Below are 24783 nucleotides of genomic sequence, written 5' to 3'. Positions count from 1 at the left end.
CTTCGCCAATTGGAGCATTGAGTATAAAAACTGGCAAGTCATGTTGCAGCTGAAGCATTTTCATTAGGCCACATTTAGAATATTACGTACAGTTGCCACACTACCTGAGGGATATGGAGGCTTTGGAGAGGGTACAGAAAAGGTTGACCGGGATGTTGCCTGGTTTGGAAGGTATTAGCTATGAGGAGAGATTGGACAAACTTGGTTTCTTTTTGTCTGAACGTCACAGGCTGAGAAAGCAACCTGTTAGAGGTTTACAAAAATATAAAGGCATGGGTAGAATGAACAGTCGGAGTCTTTTTCCCAGGGTAGCAATGTCAATTACCAGGGGACGTAGGTTTAAGGTAAAAAGGGGAAAGTTTAAAGGAGATGTGAGAAGCAGGTTTTTTTTTGCACAGAGGATGGTAAGTGTTTGGAATGCGTTGTTATTGCATTATCCGGATCCATGGGGGAATGAGGCGAGGGGGCAGCCCTGTCTGTGTGTGGGGAAGGACGGATGGGGGGGTTTGCAGCGATAAGGCCAGCAATGTGGGGAGGGTGGGTTTTGTGGGAGCCTGTGGTGTGGGGGGAGAAGGTAGTGGGGCCAGCAATGAGGCCAGCGATGTGTGTGGGGTTTTGATGGCAGAGATCTGGATGCTGGGAGGTTTTATCCACAATATTCCAGTGATGTGCGCATGCGCGGGTTCCCACTCCATCCCGCCAATTTCAAGCTCTTCATCCCCATCTCCCGAGCGTTTAATGAAATTCATGATTAGGCCCTCTGCATTGCACAGAGTGCGGAGATTCGGGTGAGAAGCTGAACTGTCAGAACAGTCGTGACCTTGACCAATTTCTCGCCAATTCAGCACTTTGGGGAGAATCCTACAGCGCAGAAGGAGGCCATTCAGCCCATTGAGTCTGCACTGATGACAATCCCACTCAGGGCCTATCCCCATAACCCCACGTATGTGTCCCGCAAATCCTTTTAACCTACGCATCCCAGGACACAATTTAGAATGGCCAATCAACCTAACCTGCACATCTTTGTACTGTGGGAGGAAACTGGAGCAGACATGGGCAGAACATGCAGACTCCACACAGCGACTCAAGCTGGGAATCGAACCCAGGTTCCTGGAGCTGTGAGGCAGAAATGTTAACCACTGTGCTACCGTGCTGCCCCACGGAACAAAACTTGGAACAGAAAAGGTTTTAGGGTGATTTAATGGAAGTGTTCAAAATGGCAAGGTGTTATAATAGAGCAGGTCAGGTGAAGTGTTTACTGAAAGGCACCATCGGCTTAAGATAAGCAAAAGGGGAGATGAGGGGCTGGATTCTCCAACCTCACCCTCAGCTGAGATTCTCCAGTCCCGCTGCAGTGAATGGAGATTCGGCTGAGCACCAGATTCTGTGTTCTTGCTGGAGGCAGTGGTAGTGTGTGAATATGTTCGAACAAGACTTCTTCACTGCACAGAATCTTCAACTGATGCTATACACTAGATACATCGATGACATTTTCTTCCTTTGGCCTCATGGTGAACAATCACTGAAACAACTATATGATGATATCAACAAATTCCACCCCACCATCAGACTCACCACGGACTATTCCCCAGAATCAGTTGCATTCTTGGACACACGCATCTCCATTAAGGACGGTCACCTCAGCACCTCACTGTGCTGCAAGCCCACAGACAATCTCACAATGCTCCACTTCTCCAGTTTCCACCCTAAACATGTTAAAGAAGCCATTCCCTATGGACAAGCCCTCCGTATACACAGGATCTGCTCAGATGAGGAGGATCGTGACAGACACCTCCAGATGCTGAAAGATGCCCTCTTATGAACAGGATATGGCGCTCGACTCATAGATCGACAGTTCCGATGCGCCACAGCGAAAAACCGCACCGATCTCCTCAGAAGACAAACACGGGACACAGTGGACAGAGTACCCTTCGTCATCCAGTACTTCCCCGGAGCGGAGAAGCTACGACATCTTCTCCAGAGTCTTCAACATATCATTGATGAAGACGAACATCTCGCCAGGGCCATCCCCACACCCCCACTTCTTGCCTTCAGACAACCACACAACCTCAAACAGACCATTGTTCGCAGCAAACTACCCAGCCTTCAGGGGAACAGTGACCACAACACCACACAACCTTGCCACAGCAACCTCTGCAAGACATGCCGGATCATCGACACGGATACCATCATCACACGTGAGAATACCATCCACCAGGTACATGGTAAATACTCTTGCAACTCGGCCAACATTGTCTACCTGATACGTTGCAAGAAAGGATGTCCCGAAGCATGGTACACTGGGGAGACCATGCAGACGCTACGACAACGGATGAATGAACATCGCTCAACAATCACCAGGCAAGACTGTTCCCTTCCTGTTGGCGAACACTTCAGTGGTCATGGGCATTCGGCCTCTGATCTTCGGGTAAGCGTTCTCCAAGGCGGCCTTCACGACACACGACAGCGCAGAGTCGCTGAGCAGAGACTGATAGCCAAGTTCCACACACATGAGGACGGTCTCAACAAGGATCTTGGGTTCATGTCGCACTGTAACCCCCGTGACTTGCCTGGGTTTGCAAAACCTCACTCACTGTGCTGTCTGCAGACAATACACATCTCTTTAACCTGTGATCACTGCTCCTTCCACACACATTGTCAGCCACTTTAGGACTTGAACAGCAGGTTAGGTATAAAGATTCGCATTCTAATCAGTAATCTGTAAACTGTCTGTGCTTTATATGCTCTGTCTGAGGCCAGAACTCTCCATTCACCTGACAAAGAGGGAAACCTCGAAAGCTTGTGCGTTTACTATCAAATAAATCGGTTGGACTAAAACCTGGTGTTGTCAGACTTTTTACAGTGTGTGAATAACCAGAGAATTCTAGCTGAGATTTTTGAATGAAGCAAGTTGTTATAATCTGGAATGCACAGCCCACCAGGATTTTGGAAGTAAATTAAATCATTCTTTTCATTAGAAGTTTGAATATTTGGAAAGATTAAAGAAAAGCAGGGAAGACGATGGGAAACAATTTCTAGACATCACAAAGCCCTTTGAAACCAACAAAATATCATCACTATTTTAATGTAGGAAACATGGTTGTCAGGTTGGGCACAGCAAGATCCCACAAACAGCAATGTGATGATGAGAAGATAAACTTGATGTTGATTGAGGGATGGATGTTGACCAGGCCACTGGGAAGATTTCTTCTGCTCTTCTTCATAATAGTGCCATGGAATCTTGTCTCCATCTAAGAGTGCTGATAGGGCCTCCCTTTAATGCCTCAACTCAACCACAGGCTTTTCAACACTCTCTCAGATTGTACTGGGTTGTTAGTCTAGAGTTTTCCTGCTAAAGTCCCTGCTAAAGGAGCAGGACTTGAATCCAGAACCTTCTGACTCACACGCATAAGTTTTACCCACGAAGACATGATGATCATGAATTAATCAGCTTATGCAGCCTGGAATCATCCAAGAATAGGAGCGTATTTTGACTAAACCTCATAGTCAGAGAGGTTTATAGCATGGAAACAGGCCCTTCAACCCAATTTGTCCATGCCGCCCAGTTTTTACCACTAAGCTATTCCCAATTGCCTGCATGTGGCCCATATCCCTCTATACCCACCTTACCCATATAACTGTCTAAACACTTTTTAAAAGACAAAATTGTACCTGCCTCTACTACTACTTCTGGCAGCTCATTCCAGGCACTCACCACCCTCTGTGTGAAAAAAGTGCCTTTTGGACTCTTTTGTATCTCTCCCCTCTCACCTTAAACCTATGCCCTCTAGTTTTAGACTCTCCTATCTTCAGGAAAAGATGTTGACTATCTAGCTGATCTGTGCCTCTGCACTAGAAGTAACAAAGTTAAATTCAGCAACTGAAGTGGGAGTTTCTTCATATGTGTACTTAATGTAGCAAAGTGCACAATTTTGTTGGTTGTAGTATCTCCTCCTGACTGTTCAGTTCTTAGGAAAGTGCATTCTTGCCTGCCTCACATCCATTATTATTCTTGTATATTTGGGCAGTATGGTTCAACAGTCAAGCTTGAGGAATTATTGACCCGTAGACAAATAATCATTTAATTGCTTTTAAAAATAATTTCTTCCTCATTATACATGACCTTTCATCCCAAACTTGTAGCATTGGCAGAAGGTGAGATTGTTTTACTTCCTAATAACTTATTTCCAAGAAATAACTCCATTTTCCTCTTTAAGGAATAATCTAGATTAATTGTATGCGGCAGGAAAAGTTTTGCATCTTTAACGGTGAATTTGTAACTGATTGATAGAAACTTCTGAAAAATTTCTGGATCTCCATCAAGTGACAGTAATTTTTCGATACTGGATTGAATTAATATTAATTTATCTAAGGAATTTTCATAAATGGTCCACAGTAGCATCTCATCATTAATATACTTTTCTCCACTTAACTCGTTCCTTTGCTCTGCATCTTCCAAGCATTGCCAGATCCAACTGAGGCGACATGGCCAGCAGCTGGCTAAAATAACCCAGGCAGCAATTCTCTGAGGAGGAAAGGAACTCATTGAAACATCTGTATTCAACATGAGCATCACCATAATTGGAATTATGTTCACTATCCTCCTCATTTGCAGGAAGTTCTCCTCGATGTACTCATGGAGGTTGCTATCTCTGTCCATTAAGCAATGATAGGCCTGACGGATATGGTAACCTATGTTCATTTTGTTATTTATTTGCACAGAAAGTTGGCCACGCCCAGTAGAAACATTAATCAGTGGCTCAATTTCCAAACAATTTCCCTGGCACTTGTTTGCTTCAGGTCGTTCAGGCTGCAGTGTGGTGTCTTCCATCAGGGCATCCTTGCCTTTCACTACCTCCTGAATAAAGTTGAGTTTGGTCTGAGTATCCATTTTTGGGACAGAGAAAGGTAGTGTCACGATCCTGTTAAGGAACTCGTAGCCATTGTCTGCCATACCTTTAAGGGTATTAGATTTCTCCACACAAGCTACAATAATACTCGGATCAACAGCCAACACAGAAATAAAAGGCGCGTCCGGATCAGAAAGAAGGATGTTCATAGCATCTAAGACTCCAACAACTTTATCTGGAGTGCACCTGTCAAGACTCATGATTTCCAGCACAATTCTAACCTTCCGTCGTTCAAATATTTCTATGTAGTGGATGAAGTTTGTAAGAACTTTAACTTCTTGTTTGATATCATTCATAAACCCCAGTTGACTGCTGAAGTCTGTTTTATTCATTAGACTTTCCATTTTGGCCTTTTGGCTGACTAAAATATTCCTGCCCACCATTAAGGAGTTCTTCATTGTCAGAAGGGCAGAGCATCCAATTAATCCAAAACCAACACCTTCAAGGGCCATGATGTAATCACTTCCCATTTCACCAACAGAAAAGCCAAACTTTGAGATGACCAGTAATAATGCCAGAGCTAGCACTAGGAGGAAACTGAAGATAAGCCAAATTGGAATTCCAAGGATTTTTTTAGACACCCATTCGCAGTTGGATTGGCTTCTTTCTATAGTGGCCTGGTGACCAAGGGCCCGAACAATGCTGGTCGGAATGGATCCAAAGTGATCCTTAATGTTGTCACACAATGTTGTTATGAGTCCAGCCCATAGCTTTTCACTTCCTGCAAATTGCCATGCGTTGAATTGAATGAATATGAATCGGACATTTTTCCGCTTTTGATGCCGTTCCGTCAATTGGGGCTGGAGGAAAACCAAATGTAACAAAAGGTAAATAAACCCAAGACCAGTGGTTGATCGAGGTTTCTCCTCGGTCCTCATCAATTCCTCCTTTTCTCTCTGAAGCACTTCCACTATCATTTGCCCTGTAAAAGAATGACATTGTCAGTGCACACATTTCCTTGCCAAATACTAATGTATCTCTTTGTTTGTGGACACATTTGGGAATTTTAAAGAGGCGATAACTTAATGATTGCTAAACCATTAACCCTGAAACTCAACTAATGTTCTGGGGACCCGAGTTCGAATCTTACCACGGCAGGATCTACTGATCTTACCACGGCAGGATCTATTGAGCATCTACTGATGACCATGAAGCCACTGTTGATTGCCAGAAAAACACATCTGGTTCACTAATGTCCTTCAGGGAAGGAAACCTACCATCCTTACCTGGTCTGGCCCACATGGGGCCATGGTGGGGAGGCATAGTGGCACAGTGGTTAGCACTGCTGCCTCATAGCACGAGAGAGCCGGATTCAATTCCTGGCTTGGGTCACTGTTTATGTGGAGTTTGCACATTCCCCCTGTATCTGCATGGGTTTCTCCCGGGTGCTGCGGTTTTCTCCCACAGTCCAAAGATGTGCAGGTTAGGTGAATTGGCCATGCTAAATTCTCTCTCAGTGTACTCAAACAGGTGCTGGAGTGTGGCAACTAGGGGATTTTCACAGTAACTTCATTGCAGTGTAAATGTAAGTCTACTGTGTCTAATGAATAAACTTTTAATCCACAGGTCCTTTGGTCCGCCTTGTTGTCCAACAAGGGGCATACACTCGGTGGGTCGTACGAGGGCTGCTCTTGGATGTTTCGAGAGTAGCCTAGTGCTTCACATCGTTAGTGTACGCTTAAACTGGACCAGATGCTGGGCAACTCGACAGCTCAGTGACTATCACTGTTAGCTGTGCAGACACATGGATTTGGGCCGGTGTCTGTGGGAGTTTGTGCATTCACCCTGTGTTTGCTTGGGTTTCCTCCGGGTGCTCTGGTTTCCTCCCACACCCCAAAGGTGTGCTGTTAGGCTGATTGGCGTAACAAATTGTCCCTAAATTAGTCTCCCCTCAATCTGGTTTCCAATGTGGAGTGCCATAAGCATAGACAAGGGTCATGGGTGGAGAGGGGACTCACAATGTTGAGATGGTGGCGCGGGCTCGTTGGGCCGAAGGGCCTGTTTCCAGTGCTGTGTTGTTCTTTGTTTTTTACTTCTAACTTTACATGTGACTCCAGAGCCACAACAACATGGTTGACTCTGAGATGGCCTAGCAAGCTACTCAGTTCAAGGACAACTAGGGATGGGTAATAATTGCTGGCCAGCCAACAATGCCCATGTCCCACGAATGAATAAAAAAAAATTTGGAGCAAAGTAAGATTTTGGTAGAGAGTGGTAAGAGCTGCTCTTTTGCTTTTTACTTTCTAACTTCTTCATCCTTCAGGAAGTGGTCTTGCCTTGCTGTCGGAGTAGAGGAATGTCCCATGAGTATTTCAATCAATTTGAGACAGCATAAAACAGCAGAGATGTTACATGAATTTGCCTGGCTGGCAAATGTGTGGAAAACTTCTGTCGAGAAAATTAGGGCCAATGTAGAAAGGTGATAGAAGTAGTTCAAAATAAAACAGAGTTAACCTCAGGGAAGTAAACAGACTGCATCTTAGGGTTTAAAGCAGCGCACAAATTGGTGGTTATTTAATGAAATAGATAAAAAGCAACATAAATAAGTACATAATTTTAGTAATAATTTAAAACACATTAAGGATGGCAGGTCAGGTGATGTATCAACCTGGACTCTTAGTTTAAGGAGGCGGTCACACCCCTTAGGATAGGGTCTTCTGGTTTAGAAAGTGGTCAGGGATAGGGAGATGTGACTGCAGCTGAGGCAGGTAAGAGGACCTATAGGGCAGGAGTTTCAGCCTCTGTAATTGTCCACCAGGTTTCAGGTTCTCTCAGTTTATGTGGATGAGAGTAGGGGAAAGCTGCAGGGTGGGTGAGCTGACAGGCTATGGCACCGCGGTAAAATCATAGAATCCCTACAGTGCAGAAGGAGGCCATTCAGCCCATTGAGGCTGCACCAACCAGAATCCCACCCAAGCCCATTTCCTGTAACCTCATGTATTTACCCTGCTAATCCCCTGAAATAAGGGTATTAGCAGGGTAAAAAAGGGGATTAGCAGGTGAAATAAGGGGATCACCAATGCACCTAACCCACACATCTTTTGGAGTGTGGGGGGGGGGCGGTGGGGGTGGGGGAGAACTGGAGCACCTGGAGGAAACCCACCCAGACACGGGGAGAATATGCAAACTCCACACAGACGGTGACCTGAGGCAGGAATTGAACCCAGGTCCTTGGTGCTGTGAGGCAGCAGTGCTAACCACTGCGCCAACCTGCCACCTAAATCCTGGTGCAGGAAGCCATTCCAGTGTGGGGGGAGCACTTGGTAGTAGGGAACAATATAGTGAGGCAGATTGACACTGAGCCAGAGCCTAGTCAGCTGTGTTCCCTGCTAGGATTTGGCACATTGGGCTGGAGAGGAAGTTGCAGTGGGAGGGGGAGGATCCTGGTTCATGTGGGCACCAACGACATGGATAGAATGAGGAAGGAGGTTCTGCAAAGAGAGTTTGAGGATCTTGGCACTAAATTAAACAACAGAACCTCCAAGATTATGATCTCTGGATTATTACTTGAGCCACATGCAAATTGGATAGGGTGTATAAAATCAGAGAGTTGAGGACGAGGCTCAAATGGTGTGGGAGAAGTGGAGCAACCAGCGTCAGTACTGGGGAAAGTCGGGTCAGTATCGTTGGAACAGCCTCCGTCTGACTGGTGCTGGAACCCATGTTCATGCAAACCGCATAACTAGGGAAGTAGAGAGGGCTTTAAACTAAATAGAACAAAGAACAACAACACAGCACGGGAAACAGGCCCTTCGGCCCAACGAGCCCACGCCGCCGTCCTACTATCTCAGTGTCCTATTCATGATTTTAGTCTACGCCTAACGTGCGAGGATCAGGGAGGTCCAATTTAGGGACAATTTTAGTACCCAATCAATCAGCCTAAAAGCACATCTTTGGGGGATGTGGGAGGAAACCGGAGCACCCGGAGGAAACCCACGCAACCACGGGGAGAACGTGCAAACTCCCACAGACACAGGCCCAAATCCATGTGTCCGCACAGCAACAGAGATAGTCTCTGAGCTGTCATGTTGCCCTCGAGATGGTCCAGTTTAAGCACACTAACGACATGAAGCAATAGGCAACTCCCGAAGCAACATCCAAGAGCAGCCCACTACAACCTGCCGCCTGCATGCCCCATGCTGGACTTAAATGCTTGTGGAGACAAAAAAATTCATTATTAAACAGGCAAAGACTAACATTCCTGAGGCAAAACGTATTCCCAAGCCTACAATGTTCAGTAAGGCCTACTATATCCCCCTATATGTAGCCCGCTCATATGGCTGTCTAAGTGACTCTTAAACAACCCTAGCGTGCCTGCTTCCACCACCTTACTCGGCAGTGCATTCCACACCCCCACTACCCTTTGCGTGAAAAACTGCCCTCTAATATTTGTCTTATACCTAGCCCCCCTCACCCAAATAGAGGGGAACGGCTCTGGAGAGGAAATCAGTAGGCTTACAAAGCTGAAGGATATGGCAGCATTACAAGGCAGCTATTTAGGTAATTACCCAGAGTGTAACAGGAAGGGACAGAGTGTACAAATATTTAAAAAAAGCAGAAAATTGGGTCAAAGGATATGGTGAAAAGCAAAATTAATACTACTTAAATGCATGTAGAATTTGCACAAAATGAGATTATTGGATATGATCTTAAGAGACATGGTTATTAAGAGATCAAAGCTGGGAGCTAAATATTCAGGGCATGTGAATTTTAATAAAACAGGCTGGAAGGAACGGGTCGGGGATTAGCTTTGTTAGTCTGAAATGGAATAAAAAATAGCAAGCAAAGCTCTTGGATCAGAAGATGTAGAATCCAAATGGGTAGAAGTAAAAAATAACAAGGGAAGGAGACACTGGTGGGGGAAGTATATTGACCCCACCCCAATAGTAGGGAATACTGTAGGATGGAGAATAAATCAGGAGATAATGAGGGCAGTATATTAATCATGAGTGACTTTAATTTTCATCTAGATTGGGAAAATCAAATTGGCAAAAGTAGCCACAGAACCATGGGATCCGTACAGTGCAGAAGCCATTCAGCTCATCAAGTCTGCACTGAAAACAATGCCACCCAGGCCCTATTGCCATAATCCTGCTAATCCCCCTCACACTATGGGGAAGTTCAGCATGATGTGGAGATGCTGGCGTTGGACTTTGGTGAACACAGTAAGAAGTCTCACAACATTTGGTTAAAGTCCAACAGGTTAATTTGGTAGCACAAGCTTTCGGAGTGTCACCCCTTCTTCACCTGAAGAAGGGGCAACACTCCAAAAGCTTGTGCTACCAAACAACCTGTTGGACTTTAACCAAGTGTTGTGAGACTTCTTACTGCAATTTATCACAGCCAGTTAACCTAACCTGCACATTTCTGTGATTGTGGGAGGTGCTTTGAGGCAGCAGAGTTGACCCCCTGTGCCACCCGTTATAAGGCAGTGAGGGTGCTTGCTGGAGTGGACCAGGAAAGGAGTTTATTAGAAAAGACTGTTGATCAGCGATGGGATTGAAGTCTTCAGGCCCACTGCTCTCTCCCCACCTGCCAGGATGGTTCATTCCAGCAGGGTTTACCACAACTCCCCACCAACGGGGAGCTGATGGCCCGAGCCTGCTGGAGTGAAGGGAGGCCATGGAGGCCCCCACGAGGTCGAGAGTAAGGGGAGAGGCCCCCAGGCAGTACCAAGGAGGCAGGACCAGTGGGAGCAGGACCTATTGGGTGCAGGGCTGTGAGGGGGGGAAATCGGAGGAGAAGGGAGTCCTTCTGCGACTCTGCATGGGGATTGGTGGCAGAGGGTGGGAAGCAGTGATTGGGCTGGCCATCAGGCTGGGGAGGGGGGTTCAGCCTGTGGGGATGGGGGAAGTCGGGGCCTGGACAAGTCCAGGAGGCCAGCAATCGGGGGTTGGGGGCATTGGGGAGGCAGTGATGGGAGTTTGCTGTGGTTGAGAGTGTTTGGAAGGCTGGCAGTGATCCCGTGATTGGGAGGCTGGCACTGAGGTTACTGCGCATGTGCAGATCTCCGCTATAACAGATTGGTGCATGTGCAGTGGCCACTCAGTGCCACACCGCAGGCCTCTCCAATGGGAATAGGCCCCCCCCTGCCCCCACCACACATTTTTATCGTGATTCCTGCTAGCGCACTTTGTGATGCACAGAGTGTGGGAGATTCATTTTGAAAATCCCGCTTTAAAAAACATGTGTTTTAGTCCAGTTTTTATGTGAATTTGACACTTAGAGAGGATTTAAGTTAAACTGGCAGGGGGATAGGCATCAATATATCAAACTAGAGAAGAGGAATAAGGTGCATAGAGTGAAAATAGTAAAAAGTACAGAAGAGAATGTTAGATATTCCATATTAGATAGGAGTAAACTAAGAGGAAATAAAAAACTAGTAAGTAAATTTATAAATAAGTGGGTTCAGAGTTTGGGAGAAAGTCTTAAAATCTACATTAGACATGTATGTATGTGAATACACGGTGGATGGTAATAAAGATTGGTGCCCAATAGGCTGAGATGGACATGTAGAAATATGATTTTGTGGCTGAAAGCAAGCATGGGCAAAAGAAACAAAACACGAAAGTCACAGGTGGCACTGCCAGCCGCTGGAGTATCTGTACATGTGAACAATTTTCTTCCCCCCGGTTTTGTTTGTGGATGGGCTTCTGATATCCGGAGCACTCTAACCTTCAGGAGAAACATGCCCCTTCTGTTGTTATTAAGCTCCTAAATGCTACATCCACATGCCATGAATAACTTGTTTCCAATCTTTCTCCTTTCATCTGCTCTGTTCTACAAACCCTTTTTTGGCCTTTTGACAAGCTTCCAGGTTTGCTTGGATGCAGTCCCTTAGCAACTGTCTGTTATCTCAGTGTGGGCCATGACTTGATTGGAATATTTATCATTCTCAGTCTCTTGCGTGTTCGAATTGTTTTTCCCCTACAATTCACTAACATAACAAACCAATATTTCTTGGCACTTAGATCAAAGAACAAAGAGCAAAGAAAAGTACAGCGCATGGACAGGCCCTTCTGTGCCGATCATGATGCTTGATTTAAAATAAACCTTCTGCCCTTACTCAGTCTATATCCCTCTATTTCCTCTCTATTCATGTACTCTCCGGATGCATCTTTAAAGTTGCTAATGTGCCTGCTTCCACCACATCATCTGGCAGCACATTTCAGGCACCCACCCTTCTCTGCGTGCAAAACTTCCCCCACTAATCTCCCTTAAACTTTCCCCTCCTTATCTTGAACCTTCTAATTGACACTTGTGTCCCCTTGTAATTGATATTTCCACCCTTGGAAAAAGTCTCTCACATTCCACCCTGTCTATGCCTCTTATAATTTTGTGGACCTTTATCAGATCTGCCCTCAACCTCCGTCTTTCCAATGAAAATTCGACCTCTCTTCATAGCCAACACCCTCAAGGCCAGATAACGTCCTGGTGAACCTTCTTTGCACTTTGAACCTTCTTTGCCAGAGAGTGGTGGATCTGTGGAACTCTTTGCTGCAGAAGGCTGTGGAGGCCGGGTCATTGAATGTCTTTAAGACAGAGATTGATAGGCTCTTGATTATTAAGGGGATCAGGGGTTATGGGGAAAAGACAGGAGAATGAGGATGAGAAAAAAACAACCACGATTGAATGGTGGAGCAGACTCGATGGGCCGAGTGGCCTAATTCTGCTCCTATGTCTTATGGTTTTACGCATTCTCTCCAAAAATTCTCTCTGATAGTGTGGTGACCAGAACTTCATGCAGTACTCCAAATGTGGCCTAACCAAGGTTTTAAATAGTTGCAACATGATTTCCCAACTCTTGTACTCAATGCCCTGGCCGACGAAGGCAAGTATGCCATATGCCTTCTTAATAACCTTGGCCGTATGTGTTGCCATTTTTCGGTATTTGTCATTAGACTAATGACACCGTTTTAAAATATTCTACCAAGCGTGTTGTTTTCACTCTAGAATAAGCAAGGTAAAATCTTGGGGAGGCTGCTGGGTGTGTTTGTAAGGATAACTTTCTGATGCTTTTACATCAGAGTTTCTCATTTACCTTTAAGAAAAACAGACAAGCATTCAAGTGAGGTGATTCATTTTGGTAGATCAAATTTGAATGCGGATTACAGGGTCATGGCAGGGTTCTGAAGAATGTGGTGGATCTTGGGGTTCATATCCACAGATCTCTGAAGGTTGCCACTCAAGTGGATAGAGCCGTGAAGAAGGCTTATAGTGTGTTAGCGTTTATTAACAGGGGGTTTGAGTTCAAGAGCCGTGGGGTTATGCTGCAACTATACCGGACCTTGGTGAGACCACATTTGGAATATTGTGTTCAGTTCTGGTCACCTCACTATAAGGAGGATGTGGAAGCATTGGAGAGAGTGCAGAGGAGATTTACCAGGATGCTGCCTGGTTTGGAGGGTAGGTCTTATGAGGGAAGGTTGAGGGAGCTGGGGCTTTTCTGTTTAGAGTGGAGGAGGTGACTTAATAGAGGTTTATAAGATGATGAGGGGGATAGATAGAGTGGACACGTAGAGACTATTTCCTCGGTGGATGTAGCTGTTACTAGAGGGCATAACTATAAGGTTCATTGTAGGAGATATAGGAGGGATATCCAAGGTACATTCTTTACTCAGAGAGTGGTTAGGGTGTGGAATGCACTGCCTGCTGTGATAGTGGAGTCGGACACTTTAGGAACTTTCAAGAGGTTATTAGATAGGCCCATGGAGCACTCCAGAATGATAGGGAGTGGGATAGCTTGATTTACCTCAGCACAACATCAAGGGCCGAAGGGCCTGTACTGTGCTGTATTGTTCTACGTTCATTGTCTCACTGCATATCATGCAAATCTTCTTACTGTGCTTGTGCAATGCATATTAATTTCAAGTCTTCCTAATTTTCCTAGCTAAGTGATTAACCACTTCTGTCAGCATGGATTCTTTTCTGCTGACCTGACATAATTTACAATGAGTTTTATTGGAGCTTCACACTCTCCCTTCCAGTTTCCAGTCTATCTGGCACCAAGCTCGCTCATCAGCATTCCTTTCCCATTTCTTCACACTAACTATTACTAAATTCATCATGTTGTAACATCCAGGCAGCTCATTAACATCTGGAAATGCTAGTTTCTAATGGTTCTGTCTGCCCCCAGGAAATCAACAAAAATGGTCATGTATGAACAAATTTCTCCTCAGGTCTGAGTAATTGAATGTGACTTGAACGAGCAAGGTAAACAAGTTATATTTGTTCTTTGCCATTCAATGTGATACTGCAAGACAGTTGTGTAAAATTAATCCTGATATTAATCAGTGTGAATTAATGTTTGTTTCTGTTAAAACTAACAGCTTTTCATCACAACCATAACCACATGAATTCTGTTAAGGATGCTTACAGTGCCCAGTAGGTCCATGACACAATTTACTTTTGGTACCAGTCTCACATGAAAGGGGTTATAGCAGTGTTTTGACACATAACAAGTACTAACAGTCACCTCAGAATTTCTTAGTCCTTTTGTGATGGCATTAAGGACAAGGAGAAATGACTATCTTATTAAACAGACAGGGTGAGTATTCCACTTAAAGCCCAGAGATGGATAAGGAATTGGCTGAAATGATTTAGCCGCAGTGAAAATGTCAAAACAAAATGAACTTACTCTGGACATTGTGCAGAAGCCGGTTGATTCCAGATCCCCAGGGTGCATATAGTCCAACTGTCGTGGGGGTGGGGATATAGCACAGAGCTTTACCAAGGCATTCTGCGTAAATTTCATACTCAGTTTTCCCTAAGAAATTCAATGCAGTAAAATTAGTAATTCATTGGCCTACTTTGACTTTAACAAGAATTTCAGCAGAACTCTTATAACTGAGCTAATTTTTTTTTTCAAAAATATACTTTATTCATATCTGAAAGAACATTACAAAACATTTCAAAATAGCCATCACAGAAAGGGCAATAATATTCAAGTTTTTTTTCTATAGATCATGTTGCATCCTGAGGTGTTTCAATGCAATCAAAAGACCATTACAGACATTTGAAAATAGTAATTAACTTTTTTGTTTCGGTCTTCACGGAGGAGGACGTGAATAGTTTGCCAGGTGTTAACGATGGAAAGATGGTAGGAGTGGAGGGCCTGAATGACATTATTGTTACTACAGAGGCGGTGCTCGACAGACTAGAGGGACTGACGGTGAACAAGTCCCCAGGACCGGATGGAATGCATCCAAGGTTCTGAAAGAAATGGCGGAGGTGATAGTGGACGCCTTGGTGATTATTTTCCAAACCTCGCTGGATTCCGGGGAAGTGCCGGAAGATTGGAAAACGGCTAATGTTACGCCGTTGTTTTAAAAGGGTAGTAGGCAAAAGGCAGGGAATTATAGGCCAGTTAGTTTAACGTCTGTTGTAGGTAAAATGCTTGAATCCGTAATTAAGGAGAAAATAGCGAGGCATCTTGAGGAGAATTGTTTGATAGAGTAGACGCAGCACGGTTTCGTTAAGGGGAAGTCGTGTCTAACGAATTTATTGGAGTTCTATGAGGATGTGTCTAGTGCGGTGGATAGAGGGGAACCGGTGGATGTGGTGTTTCTTGATTTTCAGAAGGCATTTGATAAGGTGCCGCACAAGAGGTTGTTGCGGAAGGTTAGGGGGCATGGAGTTGGGGGTAGGGTGTTAGCGTGGATAGGGGATTGGCTGTTAAATAGGAGGCAGAGAGTGGGTGTTAATGGGTGCTATTCGGATTGGCCGTTGGTGACTAGTGGAGTGCCCCAGGGATCGGTGCTGGGGCCTCAGCTATTTACCATTTATATAGATGATCTGGAGGAGGGAACCGAGTGTAGGGTGTCGAAATTTGCTGATGACACAAAGACTGGTGGAACGGCAAATTGTGCGGAGGGTGTGGAAAGTCTGCAGAGGGATCTAGATAGGCTGGGCGAATGGGCCAGGAACTGGCAAATGGAATTTAATGTTGGCAAGTGTGAGGTTGTCCACTTTGGTAGGAATAATGGTAGGAAGGACTCTTACTTACATGGCAAAAAACTGCAGCATGCTACGGTGCAGAGGGACCTCGGGGTCCTTGTGCATGAGTTGCAAAAACCCAGCTTGCAGGTGCAGCAGGTGGTCAGGAAGGCGAATGGGATGCTGGCCTTCATAGCGAGGGGGATTGAATATAAAAGTAGGGAGGTCTTGCTGCAGCTGTATAGGGCATTGGTGAGGCCGCAGCTGGAATACTGTGTGCAGTTTTGGTCACCGCACTTACGCAAGGATATTTTGGCCTTGGAGGGAGTGCAGAGGAGGTTTACTAGGCTGATACCGGAGTTGAGGGGGTTGAGCTATGAGGAGAGGTTGAATAAACTGGGCTTGTACTCGTTAGAGTTTAGAAGAATGAGGGGAGATCTCATTGAGACGTACAAGATGATGAATGGGATGGATAGGGTAGAGGTGGAGAGGCTCTTCCCACTCAGAAAGGACAGTAGGACTAGAGGGCACAGCCTCAAGATAAAGGGGGGGTGGTTTAGAACAGAGTTGAGGAGGAACTTCTTCACTCAAAGGGTGGTGAATCTCTGGAATTCTCTGCCCGTTGAAGTGGTGGAGGCTACCTCGCTAAATATTTTTAAGACGCAGGTTGATGGGTTTTTGATGAGAGAGGGGATTAAGGGTTATGGGGAGAGGGCGGGAATGTGGAACTGAGACACGACAGATCAGCCATGATCTTACTGAATGGCGGGGCAGGCTCGAAGGGCTAGATGGCCTACTCCTGCTCCTATTTCTTATGTTCTTAATTACTTTCCCTTTCTTTTTAACTTAGATAAAGGGGAACCTATAGATTTAGTGTACCTGGATTTCAGAACCATTTTACAAGGTGCACATCAAAGATTACTGGGTAAAGTAAGAACTCATGGCATTGGGGGTAACATATTAACATATAGAGAGGGCAGTCCAACGCTGGCATACTCACATCTTGTTAACAGGAAACAGAGAGTATCATAGAATCCCTACAGCACAGGAGGAGGCCATTTGGCACATCAAGTCTGCATCAACTCTCTACATAGCAGCTTACTCAGACCCACTCCCTGCCCCACCCCATAACCTTACACATTTACCCCACTAAACCTCCTAACTACACATTTGGGTACACTGAGGGAGAATTTAGCATGGCCAATGCACCTAACCAGCACATCTTTCGGACTGTGGGAAATAAATCAGAACACCCAGAGGACACGCATGCAGGGCATAGGGAGAATGTGCAAACTCAACATTGCGACCCAAGACTGGAATTGAACCCAAGTCCCTGGCATTGTGAGGCAGCAATGCTAACCATGGTGCCATAAATAGGTCATGTTCAGGTTGGCAAGATGCAGTGAGTGGAGTGCCAAAGAGATCAGCATTGGCCTCAACTATTTACAATTTATATCAATGATTTGGAAGAAGGGACCTAAGATATCGTAGCTAAATGTGTTGGTGACACAAAGATAGATAAGTTGTGAAGAGGATATAAGGATCTGCAAAGGGATATAGATTAGTGGTTAAATGAGTGCTCATAAAATTGGCACATGGAGTATAATGTGGGAAAATGTGAACTTAACCACTTTAACAGAATAGAGAAGGAGCAGATAATTTAAATAGAGAGAGATGGCAGAACCCAGCGGTACAGAGGAATCTGATTATCCTGGTACATGAAACACAAAAAGTTAGCATATAGGTTCAGCAAGTGATTAGGAAGGCAAAGGGAATGTTTATGGCAGGTGGAATCGGATATAAAAGTAAGGAGGTTTTGCCACATTTGCACAGGTCATTGGTGAGACCGCATCTGGAGTATTGTGTACAGTTTTGGTTTCCTTATCTCAGAGAAGATACATTTGTATTGGAAGCAGTTCAGAGAAGGTTCATTTGGTCGTTTCCTGTGGTGAGGGAAGGTTGGGCTTTTATTCATTGTAGTTTAGAAGAACGAGAGGCAATTTTCTTGAAACATGGAGATCCTGTGGGTGTTTGACAGGGTGGATACTGATAGGGTTTGGATGTTATGGAGAGGTGATGGGGCTTGCCCACTCTCAACCTGTCCCATGCCACATGCCTCACAACCATAACAGACTGAGGGCTGAGTGGAGCTGCTACACACTCTGGGAAGGAAATCCCACCCTATGGGATCTTCCTGCCAGTTGGATTGGTCAGCAGCCTCGATGGTCCCAGCAGTGCTAAAAGCGCATTTGTGGCTGAGGAGGAGGAGGATGAAGGCCCATGGACCCCTGAAAACAGGTAAGTTACCGGTCTAGGCCAGGGAGGGGTTGGGGCAGGTCAGGGAGGGGATGGGGAGGGATTGGAATTAAAAGTGAAATGGAAAAAGTTGGGGGGGTGATTGTTCTATCTTGTTGGCAAAGAGCAACCCCTAAAGATAGAGCACCACCTTCCTCCTGCCTTTGAAGGATTTGTTTACAAATTCGGCTCCACATCCCAATCTAAACATTTTATGCTTGATGACAAGCCTAATTGACCCTTGATTACCTGGGGCGGAGGGGGGCATGGTTAGCACTTCTGCCTCACAGTGCCAGGGATCCAAGTTCAATTCCAACCTGGGGTCACTGTTTGTGTGGAGTTTGCACATTCTCCCTGTGTCTGCGTGAGTTTCCCCTTGGTGCTCCAGTTAATCCCACAGACTAAAGAAAGATGTGCAGGTTAGGTGGATTGGCGATGTTAAATTGCCCCTTAGTGTCAGGTGGATTAACAGGGTAAATACATAGGGCCTGGTTGGCATTGTTATCAGTGCAGGTTCAATGGACTGAATGGCTTCATTCTGCAGAGTAGAGACTCTATAATGCTATTATTTGAAATAGATATTAGTCTCTGCCCGTCCCTCTCATTATGGAGATGAGCTCAAGGTGGGTCAAAGTGATGGGCTGGACACCTACCCTCCTAAAAAGGGATGGTCTACACCTGAACCAGAGAGGTACCAATATCTTGGGGGGGGGAAAGTTGCCAATGCTCTTTGGGGGGTTTAAACTGATTCAGAGGGGGGATGGGAACCTGAATTGTAGCTCCAATGTACAGGAGCATGAGAATAGGGAGGTCATGGATAAGGTTTCAAGGTCGCAGCAGAGTATTGGCAGGTGGGAGGGTGGGTTGAAGTGTGTATACTTTAATGTGAGGAGCATACGCAATAAGGTGGATGAACCTGCAGCCTGGATTGGTGCCTGGGACTTCGATGTTGTAGCCATTTCAGAGACATGGCTAGAGCAGGGACAGGAATGGTTGTTGCAGGTTCCAGGGTTCAGATGTTTCAGTCAGAGCAGAGAAGGTGATAGAAGAGGGGGAGGCGTGTCATTGTTAATCAAGGACAGTATTACGGTGGCAGAAAGGACGTTTGATGTGGATCTGTCTATTGAGGTAGTATAGGCTGAGATTAGAAACAGGAAAGGAGAGATCACCCTGCTGGGAATGTTTTTTATAGGCCTCCAAAAAGTTCCAGAGATGTAGAGGAAAGGATTGCAAAGATGATCCTGGATAGGAGTGAAAGTAACAGGGTAGTTGTTATGGGGGACTTTAACTTTACAAATATCGATGGGAAAAGCTATAGTTCAAGCACGTTAGAGGGGTCAGTTTTTGTCCAATGTGTGCAGGAAGGTTTCCTGACACGGTATGTAGATAGGCCAACAAGGGGAGAAGCTACATTGGATTTGGTACTGGGTAATGAACCAGACCAGGTGTTAGACTTGGAGGTAGGTGAGCACTTTGGTGATAGTGACCACAATTCGGTTTCGTTTACCTTAGTGATGGAAAGGAATAGGTATATACCGAAGGGCAGAAGTTATAGCTGGGGGAAAGGTAATTATGAGGCTATTAGGTGAGATTTAGGATACGTAGATTGGAGGAGGAAACTGCAGGGGCTGGGGACATCTGAAATGTGGAGCTTATTCAAGGAGCAGCTACTGCGAGTCCTTGATAAATATGTACCTGTCAGGCAGGGAGGAAGTGGTCGAGCGAGGGAACCGTGGTGTACTAAGGAAGTTGAATCTCTGGTGAAGAGGAAGAAGGAGGCTTATGTAAAAATGAGACATGAAGGCTCAGTTAGGGCACTGGAGAGTTATAAATTAGCCAGGAAGGAGTTAAAGAGAGAGTTAAGAAGAGCTAGAAGAGGACATGAGAAGACTTTGGCGGATAGGATCAAGGAAAATCCTAAAGCTTTCTACGGGTATGTCAAGAATAAAAGATTGGTTAGGGCAAGATTAGGGCCAGTCAGAGACAGCAGTGGGAAGTTGTGTGTGGAGCCTGAAGAGAAAGGAGAGGCACTGAATGAGTATTTTTCATCAGTATTCACACAGGAAAAAGTCAGTGTAGTCAAAGAGATACTGGCTTCTGGACTAGACGGGATTGAGGTTCATAAGGAGGAGGTGTTAGCAATTCTAGAAAGTGTGAAATAGATAAGTCCCCTGGGCCGGATGGGATTTACCCTAGGATTCTCTGGGAGGCTAGGGAGGAGATTGCAGAGCCTTTGGCTTTGATCTTCATGTCGCCATTGTCTACAGGTATAGTGCAGGAAGACTGGAGGATAGCAAATGTTGTCCCCTTGTTCAAGAAGGGGAGTAGAGACCATCCTGGGAATTATAGACCAGTGAGCCTTACTTCTGTTGTGGGCAAAGTTTTGGAAAGGATTATAATGGAAAGGATTTATAATCATCTAGAGAAATAAATTGATTAGGGATAGTCAACACGGTTTTGTGAAGGGTAGGTCATGCCTCACAAACCTTATCGAGTTTTTTGAAAAGGTGACCAAAGAGGTGGATAAGGATAAGGCAGTTGACGTGGTGTATATGGATTTTAGCAAAGCGTTTGATAAGGTTCCCCATGGTAGGCTACTGCAGAAAATGCAGATGCATGGGATTGAGGGTGATTTAACAGTTTGGATCAGGAATTGGCTAGCTGATAGAAGACAGAGGGTGGTAGTTGATGGGAAATATTCAACCTGGAGTGCAGTTACAAGGGGTGTACCTCAAGGATCTGTTTTGGGCCACTGCTGTTTGTCATTTTTATAAATGACCTAGATGAGGGTGTAGAAGGATGGATTAGTAAATTTGCTGATGACACCAAAGTCGGAGGAGTTGTAGACAGTGAGGATGGAAGTTACAGTTTGCAGAGGGACATAGTTAAGCTGCAGAGCTGGGCTGAGAGGTGGCAAAAGGAGTTTAATACGGGAAAGTGTGAGGTGATTGTCTTTGGAAGGAGTAACAGGAATACAGAGTACACAGCTAATGGTAAGTTACTTGGAAGTGTGGATGAGTGGAAAGATCTCCGTGTACATGTGCATAGATCCCTGAAAGTTGGCACCCAGGTTGATAAGGTTGTTAAGGCGTACGGTGTGTTAGCTTTTATTGGGAGAGGGATTGAATTTCGGAGCCATGAGGTCATGTTGCAACTGTACAAAACTTTGGTGCAGCCACACTTGGAGTATTGCGTACAGTTCTGGTCGTCGCATTATAAGAAGGATGTGGAGGCATTGGAAAGGGTGCAGAGGAGGTTTACCAGGATGTTGCCTGGTATGGTGGAAAGGTCTTATGAGGAAAGGCTGAGGGACTTGAGGTGATTTTCATTAGAGAGAAGAAGGTTACGAGGTGACCTAATTGAGGCATACAAGATGATCAAAGGATTGGATAGGTGGACAGTGAGCCTTTTACCTTGGATGGTGATGGCTAACACGAGGGGACATAGCTTTAAATTAAGGGGTGGTAATTATAGGATGGATGTCAGAGGTAGGTTCTTTACTCAGAGGGTAGTAAGGGCGTGGAATGTCCTGCCTGCAGCAGTTGTGAATTTGCCAAATTTAAGGATGTTCAAATGGTCAGTGGATAGACATATGGATAACATTGGAATAGTTTAGGTTAGAGGGTCATTAGATTGGTTCCACTGGTCGGCGCAACATCGAGGGCCGAAGGGCCTGTACTGCACTGTTATGTTCTATGTTTACATTTCACCTCTGAAAATGCACCTGGTAGTGCCAGGTAAAATACAGCCCCAGATTTTTTGGACACAGGGGTCTCCCATTTAAGATGGAGATGAGGAAGATATTCAATGGCTTTACCGTCACTGAATTCCCCACTCTCAACATTTTGGAAGTTACCATTGACTTGAAATTGAGCAGGACTTGCCATATAAATACTGTGGCAACATTAGCAGGCCATTGGCTAGGAATCCTGTGAATTCCTGACTTTCCAAAGCCTGTCCACCATCTACAAGACACAAGTCAAGAGTGTGATGGAATACTCTCCCCTTGCCTGGATGAGTGCAGCTCAAACAACACCAAATAAATTTGACAGCGTATAGGACAAAGCAGCTCTCTTGATTGACACCACATCCACAAACATTCACTCCCTCCATCACTGACTAACAGTGGCAGCCAAGCGTACCAAGGCTTCTTTGACAGCGCCTTCCAAACCCATGACCACTGCCATCTAAAATGACAAGAACAGTGGACGCATGGGAACACCACCACCAGGAAGTTCACCTCCAAGTTACACACCACCCTGACTTAGAAACATAAGCTGTTCCTTCATTGTCGCTGGATCAGAATCCAGGAATGCTCTCCCTAAGAGAACTGTGGCTATGCTATATGGATTGCAACAGTTCAAGAAGACAGCTCACCACCATCTTCCCAAGAGCAATTAGGAATGGACAATTCATGCTGGCCTAGGTAGTAATGCCCACATCCCTTGAATGAATGATTTAAAAACATTCTCAGAAAATCATTTGTCTGTGAAGGGAAAGGAGTGGAGGCTGGGATATTGAATATTTTTAAAGCTGAATTAGATTTTTGACTGACAAAGGAGTCAAAGGGAGAATAAAATTGATGCCATAATCAGATCGCCTTGATCTTGTCAAATTACAGAGCAAGCTTGACTTATCCAATGACCCACTCCTGCTCCTAATTAATGTGCCTTTGTATGTTTATTCCCTCAGTCCTGCTAGGGGTTGGGAAATATCACCATTAGAACTCTTCCCTCACTTCTCCAGATCACTCAATCTGGACTTCTGGTGAGCCCAGCTCCAGAGCTCACATTAGTTGCTCCTCTCATTCAAGATCTTCTTTCGATCAATACCCATTGTAGGACTCTCACTGTTTCTCTGTGTGTCTCTGAATGAAAACTGTTGTTGAACCAGAATCCATGAGTACTTTTAAAAGAAAATTGGATTGTTTCTTGACAATTTAGGATGTGAGGAGTGAACAGGGCTACGGAAAGTGAGGGAAGAGTGAGATTAGGCGAGGTGGGACGTTACAGGATTGGAGAGTTTGGGCAGAATGGGATTAGACTAGGTGGATATTGCAGAAATGGAGAGTCAGGGAAGGGTGGGATCAGACTAGGTGGGAGGTTACAGGAATGAGTGGTGAGGGGGAGAATGGGATTAGACTTAGTGGCAGAGTATAGGAAAGGGAAGTGGTGGAATTAGATGAATGGCTTTTGTGCAGGGAAATAATTTAAACTATAAAAGATGACAAGATTCTTCAGTTTATGCGTCCACCTGGGAATGCCACTAAATCGTTCCGATCTTTACAGCGTCCGGAACGATTCCATTATTTCTACTTTCATTCCTGATATATTGTGGGGATGAATGATGAAGAATAATTACTTCAGAAATTGCCGAAAGTGAGAATTGGCAGTTTAGATTGATGAAGCGTGATAGAAAATGAAATTACCCAAAGATAATATTTTAGTTTAAGGAACTTGCTGAAGTTAGATACACAAGGAAGAACTTGTTTTAATCACAACAGCAATATATCAGCTCACCAACGCAAACAACCTATTTTCCAAACCAAACATAAAGTATTTTCTTACCATTGTGCTCGCGGTTCGACATCTTAAGTTGAGTTGTTTTCAGTAGAAATATGTAATGCTGATGATAGATAACTTCTGTAATGTGAGAATATTTATACTCTGCTGCTACAGGTAGTTATGCCACTTGCAAATTTGCTGACAGTTTACAGTGATGTAAAGGGACATGGTTCTGCGCAGATTTAAGATAACATCAAGTTATCTGGGCGGTCTTTGCCCCAGGGAATTCCCACACCAGCTCTATATTCTCATCTTGACACTATCCTTCCTAAAGTATGGTGCCCAGAATTGAACACAGTAATGCTCAGTATAACCTCCTTGCTTTTGTAAAGTCAAGTTTTAATACTTCCTTTAAAACAGTTTTAACAGCTTTCTCAACTTGTCCTGTTACTTTCTAATCCCTTTCTACATCCACCCTCCCGCGTCACCAAGCTCAGGTTTGGGGTTGGATTCCTTGTGTGTTGATGGGAGCACAGATGAAACTCCTTTCCACAGTGAGGGAAATGTCTGAGGCTGGGATCATCCTATGCATAGAAGGGTCAGAATACCAGTCAGCCTCTGTGTATCCTCGATCTATGTTTATCTCTCCATTTGGCTGGAAATCTTATTGAGTTCCAGCTGTTTATTCAATCAGGAATTAATGATTGTTGTGAGGTATACCCAAACCCAGAAAAGCAGTTTACACAATGGGCAGGAAATATTTTTGCTGTTTGGAGGAATTATACATGAAAGGAGATGGGGGGGAGGGGGGATTCAACTTGGGGAAGAGTTTCATTGTGGGGGGAATACATCAGAGGCCGCTAAAGCAGAAATTATACAGGGGTTTGCACATGGTTGAATTATAAAGGGGATATTGCATATGGAATGGGGTATTAGATGGGTGGATGGGATGTTTAAGGAAACTGCAAGAGAGGGGAAAGTGGCATGTACTCAATTATGCTAAATTTTGATTTCCTGCTGGAGGTTCGGATGAGGAGGTTAAGTCAGAGGCAGCGTTTGCAGGTTGTCAAGCTTTACACTGTTCTCTAGTGGGTTCGGACTTGTAATACTCACTAGCGCAAAACATTTTTAATCAAGTC

General features: G+C 44.9%; 1 protein-coding gene across 1 annotated transcript; it reads right to left on the bottom strand.

Annotated features, from left to right (window-relative positions):
- Window positions 1-4126: 4126 nt before the first annotated feature.
- Window positions 4127-23973, bottom strand: nkpd1 (NTPase, KAP family P-loop domain containing 1). Its single transcript, XM_080181958.1, has 3 exons — window positions 23708-23973; window positions 14548-14676; window positions 4127-5832 (listed from the first exon to the last, which is right to left on the bottom strand). Exons 1-3 carry the CDS (start codon window positions 23727-23729, stop codon window positions 4127-4129), a joined length of 1857 nt encoding a protein of 618 aa, XP_080038084.1. The 5' UTR covers window positions 23730-23973.
- Window positions 23974-24783: the final 810 nt, after the last annotated feature.

The sequence above is a fragment of the Carcharhinus amblyrhynchos genome, unplaced genomic scaffold (genome assembly GCF_965287045.1).
Source record: "Carcharhinus amblyrhynchos unplaced genomic scaffold, sCarAmb.v2.hapA scaffold_44, whole genome shotgun sequence".
Classification (NCBI taxonomy): domain Eukaryota; kingdom Metazoa; phylum Chordata; class Chondrichthyes; order Carcharhiniformes; family Carcharhinidae; genus Carcharhinus; species Carcharhinus amblyrhynchos.
This window is presented reverse-complemented; position numbering and strand designations above follow the sequence as displayed.